We start from the raw sequence: 14672 nt of genomic DNA, 5'->3' as shown, positions 1-14672 counted from the left end.
AAGGTGTGACATTAAAGATTGTCTTAGTCTAGCAGCAACTTAAATTTCCAAAATCTCTTCCCGACTCCCTCAAAATGGCTGCTGCTGCTAAGTCGCTGTAGTCATGTCTGACTCTGTGCGACCCCACTGACGGCAGCCCACCAGGCTCCTCCGTCCATGCGCTTTTCCAGGCGAGAGTACTGGAGTGGGTTGCCACTGCCTTCTCCACTCAAACTGGCTAGCCAAAGCCAATTCATTTGGTCCCCACACTGTGCTTCCCCACAAGCTTCTGAATATGACAACCTTTTATGCTTGCTTTTACCCCAGTCTGGGCTTCCCCCGGGGCTCAGAGGTTAAAGACTCCGCCTGCAATGCAGGAGGATTGGGGGGGGGGGGTCAAATCCTGGATTGGGAAGATTCTCTGGAGAAGGGCATGGCAACCCACTCCAATACTCTTGCCTGGAGAATCCCATGGACAAAGGAGCCTGGTAGGCTACAGTCCATAGGGTCACAAGGAGTCAGGATCTGAAGCGACTTATCATACTCATTTGACACGGTAACCACTCTTTCTTCAAGACCTGCCTATCACAAGCCTTCTCTGCTTCCCTCCAGGGACCTCTGTTACATTAATTCATTAATCTTTCTGCAGTTTTGAATGGTAGCAGCAGCAGAAATATATGGAACATTCAAAAATACTTATCTTTTTAATTTATAAAGTCATAATTTTAGACAAAGAAAAGGTAAAAATAAGATTGTAATATTTATTTTTACCTTTTAAATAAGTTTAAACAGCTCCACCAGGATGCAAGCATCTCCCCCTGTCTAAAATTTGGATAAACTACAAAGTCCTGAAAAGCAATAATACAGCTAAATGGGAATCTATGGTTTTTTGTTTTATACTCACTATGCTAAAATCATTTAAATTTCAGCAGAATGTTCATAGATGACCAATAGCTTGTATGTGATGTAATCCTTTCCTACCTTCCAAATCAAGTAAAAAGCCAAGTTTGTCCTATGAAAAGTATGCATTTTCTGTAGGTTTATGTGTGTGTGTAACTGAAACAAGAATGGCTCTTAAACACTATGCTATACTGTCCCTCAAGGTAAAAGGGTATAAGCAAGGAGAGAAAGTATAGGAATAGATACCAAAGCTTTTCAGGAAAAATGAACAGCAGGATTTACTGAATGCTTGCATTTGAGACCTGAGAGGGAGGAAAAAATAAAACTCACTTTTCTTCTAAGTGATACTGACAGTTAGGGGATGAAAGGCAATTTGTAAAGCCACCATGACACATATTCTAAAAGTCTGTATAGGACATTGTTTACCAAATATATGCCTTAAAAAACTAATATGACTAGAAACTAACCATTTTGGGAAACACAGTTTCTATAAGAAGTGTAATTCCAGGTTCTTAACATGAATGCAGATGGTGACTGCAGCCATGAAATTAAAAGACGCTCACTCCTTGGAAGGAAAGTTATGACCAACCTAGACAGCATATTCAAAAGCAGAGACATTACTTTGCCAACAAAGGTCCATCTAGTCAAGGCTATGGTTTTTCCAGTGGTCATGTATGGATGTGAGAGTTGGACTGTGAAGAAAGCCGAGCACCAAAGAATTGATGCTTTTGAACTGTGGTGTTGGAGAAGGCTCTTGAGAGTCCCTTGGACTGCAAGGAGATCCAACCAGTCCATTCTGAAGGAGATCAGCCCTGGGATTTCTTTGGAAGGAATGATGCTGAAGCTGAAACTCTAGTACTTTGGCCACCTCATGCGAAGAGTTGACTCATTGGAAAAGACTCTGATGCTGGGAGGGATTGGGGGCAGGAGGAGAAGGGGACGACCGAGGATGAGATGGCTGGATGGCATCACTGACTCGATGGTCGTGAGTCTGAGTGAACTCCGGGAGTTGGTGATGGAGAGGGAGGCCTGGCGTGCTGCGATTCATGGGGTTGCAAAGAGTTGGACATGACTGAGCAACTGAACTGAACATGGAAATGCCATGACTGTATCTTTTTCCTGCAGAGCACACTAAACATAAGGGTCCCTGATGCCCATCTGCCAGGGAAATTCCATTGCCTTGCCCTACACTAGGGAAGCCAGAGTGAGAGGGAAACGGCATGTGGGAGACCTGCAAAGGATTATCTATTACTTAGAACATGGTTTTAAGCTGTTTTCCACATAATTTAGGGTTCTACCAAGCAACCAGGATTCTAAGATTTCGTGGTGAAAAAAGGAGTCTTGTTGCTGAAAGAAAGTTTCAAGATTACTTACTGATTGAGGGTGCTGACCTTCAAGGAGTTACCAGTTTGAATAATGATTTTCTTTAAACATGTATTTAAAAATCTATGACATACTGTATTATACTCCTAAAAAAATGCCACAATCATGATTTTAAAGCTCTAAAATGGCTTTACATGAGTACATGGATATGACTAATCCCTATTCTGAAAAGTAAATATGCATACAAACTTGTAGCATATTCCATTGCCCAGGCTAACTGTGTGCTAGAGATCCTAAAGTCACATGTATGTTTGTAATCACCATTCTGCTCAGTGAGGCTGAGTACAGCTATCTCCCTTCCAATTAAGATTTCACTCCTTTTGCTAATTAATTCATTCTGAAAACTAAACTTTTTTTGAAAATTCACAATGAAGTAATTTTTGTCAACACCTAGGTAACTGTGAAGGAATGGCATTCATTTAGACTCAAGATCAAAAGACCAAGATTGTACCAGATTTTTCTTCTCATTCATGATCAACAAAACATCCATCTCAAACAAAAGTTGTAACCACAAAACCTGTACAGAGAGGGCTTAATATGTACCGCTTTTAATAGCTAAGATGGTAATATTAAGTAGTAGTATTCATAGTAAATGCTCAAAATTCTCCAAGCCAGGCTTCAGTAACATGTGAACCATGACCTTCCAGACGTTCAAGCCGGTTTTAGAAAAGCCAGAGGAACCAGAGATCAAATTGCAAACATTCGCTGGATCATTGAAAAAGCAAGGGAGTTCCAGAAAAATATCTATTTCTGTTTTATTGACTATGCCAAAGCCTTTGACTGTGTGGATCACAATAAACTCTGGACAATTCTGAAGAAGATGGAAATACCAGACCACCTGACCTGCCTCTTGAGAAATCTGTATGCAAGTCAAAAAGCAACAGTTAGAACTGGACATAGAACAACACACTGGTTCCAAATAGGAAAAGTAGTACATCAAGGCTGTATATTGTCACCCTGCTTATTTAACTTATATACAGTGTACATCATGAGAAACACTGGGCTGGAGAGAGCACACGCTGGAATCAAGATTGCTGGGAGAAATATCAATAACCTCAGATAAGCAGATGACACCACCCTTATGGCAGAAAAGTGAAGAAGAACTAAAGAGCCTCTTGATGAAAGTGAAAGAGGAGAGTGAAAAAGTTGGCTTAAAGCTCAACATTCAGAAAACTAAGATCATGGCATCCAGTCCCATCACTTCATGGCAAATAGATGGGAAACAGTGACAGACTTTATTTCCTTGGAGTCCAACATCACTGCAGATGATGACTGCAGCCATGAAATTAAGATGCTTGCTCCTTGGAAGAAAAGCTATGACCAACCTAGATAGCATATTAAAAAGCAGAGATGTTACTTTGCCAACAAAGGTCCATCTAGTTAAGGCTATGGTTTTTCCAGTAGTCATGTATGGATGTGAGAGTTGGACTATAAAGAAAGCTGAGCACAGAAGAATTGATGCTTTTGAACTGTGGTGTTGGTAAAGACTCTTGAGAGTTCCCTGGACTGCAAGGAGATCCAACCAGTCCATCTTAAAGGAGATCAGTCCTGGGTGTTCATTGGGAGGACTGACATTGAAGCTGAAACTCCAATACTTTGGCCACCTGATGCGAAGAGCTGACTCATTGGAAAAGACTCTGATCCTGGGAAAGACTGAGGGCAAGAGGAGAAGGGGACGACAGAGGATGAGATGGGTTGGATGGCATCACTGACTCAATGGACATGAGTTTGTGCAAACTCTGGGAGTTGGTGACAGACAGGGAGGCTTGGCGTGCTACAGTCCATGGGGTCATGAAGAGTCAGACACGACTAAGCTACTGAACTGATTCATAATAAACACCACTCTAACATTACAGAACAAGATTCACAAAATCTCCACATTAGGAATTTCTGGCTGGTAGTCACTGGTGCCAAATTTCTCTTCCTCCAGTTTCCTGATATTTACAGTTAAGACAGGAAGAGAAAAGAGGGCTGGTGCCAGTAGTCTCAACTCAAGAGACTTCATATCAGTACCCTTATCACACCACAGTAATCTCAAAGGCACATGAAAATAAACTCTCTTTAAAAAGACTGGGCACTGACCTAGATAATTTTGGAATTTTTAATAATACACTTACCAGTATGTGCCTGCCCCTTGGGAAGTTAGATCCATTCCATCTACACCATAGCTGTCATCATCCATGATCTTGGACAGACCAAAATCGGTGATTTTGATTTCTCCACATGCTGTTCCATCTACCAGGAGGATGTTTCCTAAGAACAAAGTTTATTTAATGATACAAAGATGAAAAAAATGTTTACTATGAAAGCTGATTTTGGGGAAATAAATAATACATTTAATATACATATGCAAAAATTTTAATTAAAATATACATTTAAAATATAATTTTAAAACATAGTGATACTATTTTAAAAACACGTCAGATTCTACTAGTATGCCAGTGTCTCTTAAAAACTAAATCACAAAGCATATTTTCAGATAATTATATTCTTTAAAGCTTAAAAATTTAGACAAATTTTATTACTTACCTGGCTTAAGATCATAATGTATAATAGGGGGTTTGATTTCATTGAGATATCTTAGTGCATTTACAATTTGCATTACAATAGACCTAGCTTCTTTCTCTGACATTAACTTATGTTGCTTCAGATAGAAATCCAAGTCATTGCCTTCACAGTATTCTAACACTGTACAAAACCTACAATGGAGAAGAGAAAAAAATCAGACACAAACTATTAGCCACTAATTCAGTCACAATGGACAAATGAGTATTTGTATCATCAGTACAGAATAGGGAAAGCAAATGCCAACATGTCTTTTCTTAAAAACTAAGTCTGTTTATATTCACTTACGTATCTGTATCCAAGGAGAAATAGTCATAGAGTTTAACTATTCTGGGGTGATCCAGTTCTTTGTGTATTCTATACTCTCTGCAGGCATGTCTACAAGAAGGAGAGTGTATTAATTCTCCATGACCATTAAATGTATTTTCAAAATTGATAAAAATCAAAGAATTAATATTTACTTGTGGTAGTTTTCCTTCTTCTCATCCCTCCAGCTTTTATTAAGCTGGTGGATCTTCACAGCAGCATATCTTTGTTCATAAAGGTCAAAAGCCTAGGATTAAAGGAACAGAGAAGACTTTGAACCAAAGACCAACTGAAGAGCTCACTTTTTTGGGGGGTAATAATTTTGCAGTAATATGGAACTAGAATACACATTTTTATATTATAAAATATACTACTTTTGGTAGTCATCTCTGCTAAGATTATAGTTCAGTGGCACGTTTATTATCAGAAACAAGATACAAATTTCATGCTGTTAGAGTAAAGCTTAATGTGAATTTTCATGTTCAAGTTTTATAAATGCCAATATACTGAATTAACATAAAACAATAAAGCTTTAAAAACAAACAAACAAACAAACATAGACCTTCTCCTCTACACTAGCAGCAGCAGCAAGCAGCCAGGAAAACAGGTGACTTTAATAATTTTTTGGTGGATTGGATGAAGCAAACTTTTTCCTCTATCTTTTCCTAGAGACTCCATGTTTTTTCCCCACTTGTTTGAAAATTATTTATTAAAGTCCTAAACTTTTATTACAAAATTAAATATAACCATATATAATTGCCACACCATATGAGCAATTATTCCTTAATCTCATCTCAAGATAGGCTGATAATTTGAACAAACCAGTATAAAAACCTATTTATTAATAAAGAATGATCAGTATTCTTTAAGGCTTCAGGTGACTTTTTCTTTAAAAAAAAAAAACACTGCATATCATGAAAGAAATTTATTATTTAGGTTCTATGGTAACTTATATACAAAAAATGCTCCTTTAAGAAAACACTTAAAAAGCTTACAGATTTATTAGGAAGAAGGTTCATAGCTTCTACTCCCTCTATCAATTTAACCTTAAAATAAGCAGGAGGGGTAAACTGCTTGTCACAAAATTATAAAAGCATGAGATCCAAAATCACAAAGGGTGCAATAATTAACAATATTCACTTTGGAGTCAGATAAACTTATTAGATGTGTTACTTTGTGCTAACAAAGTCTCAAAGTTTGGATTGAAGAGAATTAAATGGAGTGAAACATATAAAGTCTTTAGAATAATACATGATTCACAATAAAAACCCAATAGACATTAGCTAAGTTAAGTTTTAAACAACAGAAAAGAAAAAAAGTTCAGGTAGGAGAAAGCAAAAAGAACATAATAAGTTTATTAAAGAACTTACAAGCAATCACAGTAAGAATAAAAAAGTAAAAAAGAAATTCTAAAGTTATCATTAGTGTATACTGATTATAATGTAAGACACATCTTTCAAAGTATACCTTCCCATAAAGCTAAGATGGTAATCATTAAGCAACTGATTCAATATCTTCCACAAAGTCTATTTTTTTATTTACAATCTGCTTTGTTTCCCAAGGGACCTGGCAACAATGAAAGGACTTTGAAGGGGTCAGAGGGAGCTGTCATTAGTATTTAAGTCAACAATAGGGATTTAAGACTTTAGGGTCTCAACAATCTGCATTTTCTAATTTCTATGTAAGGTTTTCTTAAAGAGAAAAGTCTCTATTAGCCCCTATCTGTGAGACTAAAAACAGTGGAAATACTACTGGGCAGTGGCAGAAGACTGTCATGAAAGCTATTAGAAGCAACAGAGGCTGGGCTACTTTTAGGATAAGCCAATGCTAGCTACAGTGATTTTAGATCCACCGTGAGCTATTATGATCTTTTTTTCGACCTTGTGGCCTGGGTAAGACTACTCAATGCTTAAGTGCCCAGATAAACTACCATTAGAATCAAAGAAACAAGAACTGGAACAGGGCTCATAGATCACTCTTGATGGGTGATACTAATGTTTATCCAAGTTAACAAAACAGAAACTAGTTCATGGTTGAACCAAGATCAGAAATTAGTTCTCTGAATCCAAATCCCATAATTTCCCCAGAGTCAGAAGTGGATACAGGTTGTCTCTTGAACAGAGAGGATTTCTAATAACAATTTGATGAGCTTACATCTACTCAACACCAAAATTCTATGTGATTTACCTAATAGTTCATTTAATCATTACAATGATCCCATGATGTACATAAATGTTAAACAGTCCCAGATGAAGACAGGATGGTAAAGCAACAAGCCAAAGTTTAGACAGCTGGTAAACAGCAATCAGAATTAGGATTCAAACTCAGCCTGTTTGGCTTCAGAACCCGAGGTCTTAATCACTGATTATACCAATCCATAATGAAGTTCAAAGTGTTACAAAGAGCTTATCAAAGGCAGATTAATAGGGAAACCTTTAATAGGAACTAAAGTTTAAGGTGAGACTGTGACCTGCATTATGCTTCCCTGGTGGGTCAGATGGTAAAGCGTCTGCTTGCAATGCGGGAGACTCAGGTTCGATTCCTGGGTCGGGAAGATCCCCTGGAGAAGGAAATGGCAATCCACTCCAGCACTCTTGCCTGGAGAATCCTATAGGCGGAGGAGCCTGACAGGCTATAGTCCATGGGGTTGCAAAGAGTCGGACACGACTGAGCAACTTCACTTCACTTCATGACCTTCATTATGACTTCATCCTAACTAAGAGCAAATGGGAAAGCTACTGGGGCTTATAAGGCAGGGGAGTGAGATGATTAGATGATTAGAGCAATGCAAACAAGAGACAATGAGGCTTTGAGCTGAGAGAAGGGCCCTTGCTGGATTTAGGAGAGCTTAATGACAATAATAATGACATACACCAGAGACTGGTTATGCTGGAGGAAGGGCGTTAAGGGAAAGATGTAGTGAAAAATGACTTTCATTCTTCATTCACTGCAGGGTTTTCAGGGAAGGAACTGGGTAGATAAAGGGCAGTGCTGTGTATTAAAGTAGGGAGCAGTTGTTTTTTCTTTTAAAGGGAGGGGAAGGTGTGGGAGGAGAGGAAGATAAGCTTCTATTTCACATGTGACTTTGCAGTACTTATGAAGCATCCACATGAGGTCATGTGAACCCCAGGTATGGGGCTCAGAAAGAAGTGTGGGTAGACAGCTACATATATACATAGGTATCTATATCTGAAACCAAATAGGTGATAACTCAGGGAGGGGGAGGGGGATATATTTGAAAAGGAGATTAAGAATGATAAAGAAATTTGGGAACACAGTATTTAAACGTTGGTCAGAAAGACAATACAGAGCAAAAAAAAAGGTATAAAGTATTAAATGTGATGAGTAAAAATTTCTGCTTTTATATATTTGAGAAACACTGGCCTTGAAATAGGTAGAAATTAGGGTAAATCTAGGACATCTAAGGACTTGTAACACATGTTTAAGGGATACAACCTTGTCATAAAGGTACTATATTAAACTGCTACCTGCCTATCTTGATTCTAATGGCTGTTATTATTTGTATCAGGTTGGTCAGTGGTAATCAGCTACCAAATATCAGAGGGTCTGCAAAGGCACAAGGGTAGTTTTTAGACTCTCGAGATAACATAAGCCATCACAGACTCTTTTTGGAATGAGAGGACATAATTTCCCAGTCAAAAAATCATAAAAACAATAAACATGTACTTCTTAACCACATACTCCTATATCTTTGCTATGTTAGTGTGAACAACAGAAAAAAAAAAAAGTACATTACCTTATATACTTCACTAAAGCCACCTCTACCAAGCAGATGGAGCAATAAATATCTTTCATTTAACGTTGGGTGATCTTTGAACCTTAAGGGTGGGGAAAAAAACACTCATGCACATGAAAACACACACAAAAAAGTTTCTGTCCACAACACAGTTGTGCTCTTATTCTACTCCTATTTCTTTTTCCTGCTATTTTGAATTCTATTCCATACTTCTCTCTCTACCTGCATGACTATCACCCATCTCAACGCTTTGGTGTTCACGAAGCCTAACATTCAGCTATCAAGCTGAATATTCAAGTTCAATGACCAATTATAGCACTGTGATAAAGACCTACCAACTACTGTATTATTAAGAGCTTTATAAAATCCTGTATCTATTCATCAGGAAATGCTTCCCTTATGAAAACTTACTTTTATCTGGGAGTTTTAATTAATCAAGTTTTATAGTACTGACATAGGATAAAAAATAATTATAAGCTGACTTTCATTCATGGTTAAATTTTATAGTCTTTGCCTTTTACAAATAAAATTTTAATCCCCAATCAAAAAAGAAATGCTTAAAAAAAATAAAACCCACCACAAATAAAATTATTTAATGTTTATCACACCTGCTACACACTAAGCACTCACATGTATTATCTCGTTTGGTTCTTAACTAACCCTCTGAAGTAGGCCCTGCCACTACCTTTCTTTTACAGATGAGGGCACTACTGCACAGAAAGGTTAAGTAACTGTCCAAGGTCAACAGTTAATACATGGCAAGGTTTCACAGAAAAACATGGTTCCAAAATGTACACTCTTTGATTCTTAAGGGGGGGGGGGGAATCAATGACAGTTTTATAGTCTCAGATACAAAATATACAATGGTATTTTATTCAATGTCAACACAGCTTTGATAATTTAAGCTTTTCTTGAGAATTAAGAGAGATTTCTGTTTAGTTTTAAAGCAAAATGTAGGAAATTTCCTGGTGGTCCAGTGGTTAGGACTCAGTGTTTCCACTGCTGTGGCCCATGTTCAATCTCTAGTTGGGGAACTAGAATTCCGTAAGCCATGTAGCCAAAAAAAAAAAAAAAGAAAGAAAGGGAAATATAACAATTCATTTAATTTTCATCAAGTGGATTAAGTTATATCCACAAACAAGCTTGGGCATAATTTTCAGAACAGTCAACTGTAAATTAGCTTTGACTTTTCTGCTTTATTAGAATTTATCTGGTATAATCAAGTATATTCCATAACTATGTTATTTCATTTACCTTATATATTAGAATGACTATGTTCATAAAGATAATCATAAACAGGCCTTCTTTTAAGCAAGATATTTCATGGCAGAAATAAGCCACTTCCAATTCTGACACTCATTTAGGTCATGAAGATTTAAATTACATAAATCTGGAAGTATAAAAAAGACATCCTTCCTGTCCTCTACACAGACTACATCCAATTAATGCCTTACTTTATTTCTGTCTTCCTGATAAAGCTCCCACCTGTCCATAGGCATTTTCTCTTTGAACTCCTTTAGCGTTTAAATAAATTTGATAATTAGGGATTAAGGACAGAGACTATAACTTAAACTGCTCTTCTATTTCTTCTTTACACAATGCTGGATACATGATTTAATGAAATCCCTTTAGCTGAAATGATTTCTTCTTCACTACTGTAACACCAACTTTGGTATTTAGTCAACAAATATTTATTCTGTGCCTACCATATGCCAGAAACGGGTCTAGATTTGGGGGATATAGAAAGAACAAAACTAAATCCCTGCTCTCATGTAGCTTACATTCCAGTGAAAGGAAACAGATAAAAGAACTGGAAAAAAAAATGTAATTCCAAATAGTGATAAATGCCAAAAATAAAGCAAGGTAAAGATACTGAGAGAGGTGATGGAGTAACGCCAGGACTGATATTTTAGATAGGGTGGCCTTTCTAATGACCACCTGGAGTGAAATAAGCAAGCCACTCAAGTGTTTAGAGGAAGAATATTTCAGGCAGAGGAAATGGAGAACAGAAGAGCCTTGAGATAGGAATGACATGTGATTGAGGGAGCCAGTGTATCTATGACATATAAGTGCGAGGAGGATGAGAGAGGTGGGGTGGTGAGGTGGCTGAGACCGGACCATACAAGGCCTTCTGAGTCATGCGAAGGACTTTATTTCTATGATAAGTCCCTCAACAAGGAAATACTGTGTTTATGATCTCCAAGGGGAGAAAATCTTTTATCATGTAATACTGTGAAATATAAATAATGACTTACTGTGAATTATCTTCATTATTTATTCTTTTGAGCTCTCGAATATGAAGATTTCTGACTCTTTCCAACCGTTCAAGTTCTGCCTGGATTTCTGCCTCTTCCTGAAAATGAAAAGAGGGGACTATAACAAGCTCAATTTATTGGTGATATAAAAAAGATGTTTTTACTCATGCACCAATTTTTTTTTAACAGTGATGGAAAGAATAGTGTATTATAAAGTACCACTGAGTTAAAAGATCGAAGTGCTCTTTTCAATGCCTGAAAGATAGAGAGAGATAAAGCAAAAGCCTATTTCAAGAAACCAACCTCCACAAGAAAATCTCTGTACTAAAAGAAATCTATTTTTATAATGTCTAAACTAAAAATAAAAATGACTGCAAGGTAGTCTGAAACTGACTTATAACACAAAATGAGCTGTAAGTTTTATTTCTGATATGTTCAAATTTTAATTTAATTTATGAGAGAATAATTTACTAATACAAAAATAAATGAATATATTTCACAATAGTTAAAGGAGGAAGAAAGGTAAAACACAAAACTACTGATTATTCAGAGACCTTACAACATTTGGAATATACAAACACACATGTACAATCTGACCAATCTCTTTGGATAAATTCCACTACAATTTTTAAGAGACTCTTAAAACAAAAATTATATGACTAGCTGTGATTTAGATCCTTAGTCATCAGAGCACACCTAGGCAAATCCTAAAGGAATTTACTTTAACATTCATTAATCTAAAAATTCTGATATTTTCATGTCTCAAAATACACAATTTTTAGAACATTTAAAAGAAAGACACCAAAACAAACAAAACCACCCATTACACATACACCTTTGTCAATATAAATACTGTTAAAAGACAAGAACATACCAAAGTTCAGTGAAAAGTTCTAGAAATGCCAATTTTATAATATTTTTGAAAAACTATTAAGTAAACACAGATTGCCTTGGCCTAAATGTGTAACCATTATAAATCTATATACAACATGGAATAGGGATCATTTCTGAATATTATTCTTAAATATTTCTGCTTTTCATTAGCACTGTCTTATAATGATTTATCTTCTAAAATTAAAAAAAAATCCTTTGTCTCAAAAAAATCAACAATTCTGAAATTTACTCTGAAAGCATATTTCATTGTAAGGCAGATAACAGAGGTATAAAGTCTATTACACCATTATCTAAGGCTTAAACTGAAAGGAATATTCTCAGTGTCATAAAGAAAAACAAATGTTTACAGATTAAAAACCTAAGTATGTTTATATTCTACTTGACCTTAAGATTATATCAATTATTTAAAAATGAAACTCAACCCCTACTTGTTGCAGATATTTAATGTAAATTAGGCACTAGATAATACATGCTGCTGCTGCTAAGTTGCATCAGTCGTGTCCGACTCTGTGTGACCCCACAGACGGCAGCCCACCAGGCTCGTCCGTCCCTGGGATGCTCCAGGCAAGAATACTGGAGTGGGATGCCATTTCCTTCTCCAATGCATGCATGCATGCTAAGTTGCTTCAGTCATGTCTGACTCTGTGCGACCCCACAAAGGGCAGCCCACTAGGCTCCCCCATCCCTGGGATGCTCCAGGCAAGAGTACTGCGGAGTGGGTTGCCATTTCCTTCTCCAACGCATGCATGCATGCTAAGTCGCTTCAGTCATGTCTGACTCTGTGCAACCCTATGGACAGCAGCCCACTAGCTTCCTCTGCCCAAGGGATTCTCTAGGCAAGAATACTGGAGTGGGTTGCCATTTCTTTCTCCATAGATAATACATAGAAACCAATGAAGATGAACTTTTCTAAAATTTGGGGGAGTTCTCTAAAATACACTAAATTCCCTGAAATTTCCTCATTTAGTGTAGCTTCAGTCACAGTATTTCTAATTTTAATGAAAATAAGAGAAAAAAGGTAAGATAATGTTCCAGGGGATTAAATAGTTTCATTATAAGGACAGGAAATAGATTCAAAAGCTTCACAACAATAAAGTCAACCCACAGTTCAGTTGTCTCAATTCAGTTACATAAAGCAGAATAAGAAACTGGCTATACAGGTGTGTCCATAAATATGAAAAAATTCAAATTCAATTATATCACAGAACACAGAAAGAGGTAACTTACTTTTTTCAGATTACTAACGATTGCTGCCTTAAAATTTTCTGTTAATTTCTTACACATGTATGAAGCTACCAAACGCTTAGTGAACTGGTATAATTTTAAATAATCTGATAAAACGGTGAAATGCTTATTAGAACTGCCAGCAAAAATACTTGTTTCAGCTTTTACTTGTAATTGTGGTATGGAGATACTTATTATCTGAAAAGTGAATTTATAGAAATTCTATTATATATAATTTTGAGACAACTAGATTGTTGACACATAATTACATTTGTTTTATAATTTTTGGTAATCTTCAGATGTTTATACAATGTCAATAATCAATATTATGAAATAGTTACTAAAAAAAATAAAATACATGTATGTGCCAGTTAAGCAAGTTTTTATTCCTCTATAAAACATGCCAAGTATGGCTTCCCTAGAGGCTTATATGGTAAAGAATCTGCCTGCAATGCAGGAGACCAGGGTTTGATCCTTGGATCAGGAAGATCCTCTGGAGAGGGGAATGGCTACCCATCCCATGGACAGAGAAGCCTGGTGGGTTCCATGGGGTTACAGAGTCAGATAAGACTGAGCGACTAAACACACACACACACACACACCCCCACACCCACACACACCCACACCCATACCCACACACACGCACACACACACACACCCCCAGCCAGCCAGCCACATGCCCCATGAGATCTTTTAATACAAAAGGACAGACAAGCTTCATTCAGTCTGAACTGTAAAGTTTACAGGATAAACCCCCCAAACGTCAGGAGGACTAGTTAAAACAAACAGCTGGATCCTAGCTGTTTAAGAGCAAAGGTTAAGGGAAGGAACTATAACTGATTATATGCAGATACAGGTAAATCTTCCATAGTCATCAGTAAATATATTTATATCATCCATATTGTAATTTAGTATTTATTCCAGTATCTTGGATCTTAAAACAAAATGACATATTTCTAGGGGAAAGATAATTCAGCAACTCTAAGTAACTTCTCTCAAATCCCACTGAGAAAAAGTATACATTCTGTTATGGATTGAAGGCTTTGTGTTCCTCCCAAATTGTGTATGTCTAAGCCCTAACCTCCCAGTGTGATGGTATTTGGAGAAGGGGACTCTGTAAGTTAAGAGTTAGCTTAGGTAATGAGAGTGGGGCCCTCTTGATGAGATTTAGTGGCTTTTTGAGTAGGAAGAAAGAGATCTCTCCTCCCAACCCCACCAGCTCTTTGTGGCAACACAGAGAAAAGTCACGTGAGGATATGAGAAGATGACCATCTACAAACTAGGAAGAAAGCTACGGAAACTAAACCCTAGGCTCCCCTGGTAAAGAATCTGACTGCCAATGCAGGAGACACAGGTTTGACCCCTGATCCAGGAAGATCACACATGTGGCAGAGCAATTAACCCTATGC

General features: G+C 37.0%; 1 protein-coding gene across 2 annotated transcripts in view; it reads right to left on the bottom strand.

Annotated features, from left to right (window-relative positions):
• TLK1 (tousled like kinase 1) overlaps positions 1-14672 on the bottom strand; it is a 175303-nt gene that overhangs the window by 6499 nt on the left and 154132 nt on the right. For both annotated transcript variants that reach the window (XM_069577245.1, XM_069577247.1), the window contains 6 exons: positions 11146-11243; positions 8891-8972; positions 5289-5380; positions 5116-5205; positions 4792-4961; positions 4380-4515 (listed from right to left, as the gene is read on the bottom strand). In XM_069577245.1, coding sequence (XP_069433346.1) covers positions 4380-4515; positions 4792-4961; positions 5116-5205; positions 5289-5380; positions 8891-8972; positions 11146-11243 — 668 coding nt within the window. The remainder of the gene's footprint in view (positions 1-4379; positions 4516-4791; positions 4962-5115; positions 5206-5288; positions 5381-8890; positions 8973-11145; positions 11244-14672) is intronic.

Source organism: Ovis canadensis, chromosome 2, assembly GCF_042477335.2.
Source record: "Ovis canadensis isolate MfBH-ARS-UI-01 breed Bighorn chromosome 2, ARS-UI_OviCan_v2, whole genome shotgun sequence".
NCBI classification, from domain to species: domain Eukaryota; kingdom Metazoa; phylum Chordata; class Mammalia; order Artiodactyla; family Bovidae; genus Ovis; species Ovis canadensis.
This window is presented reverse-complemented; position numbering and strand designations above follow the sequence as displayed.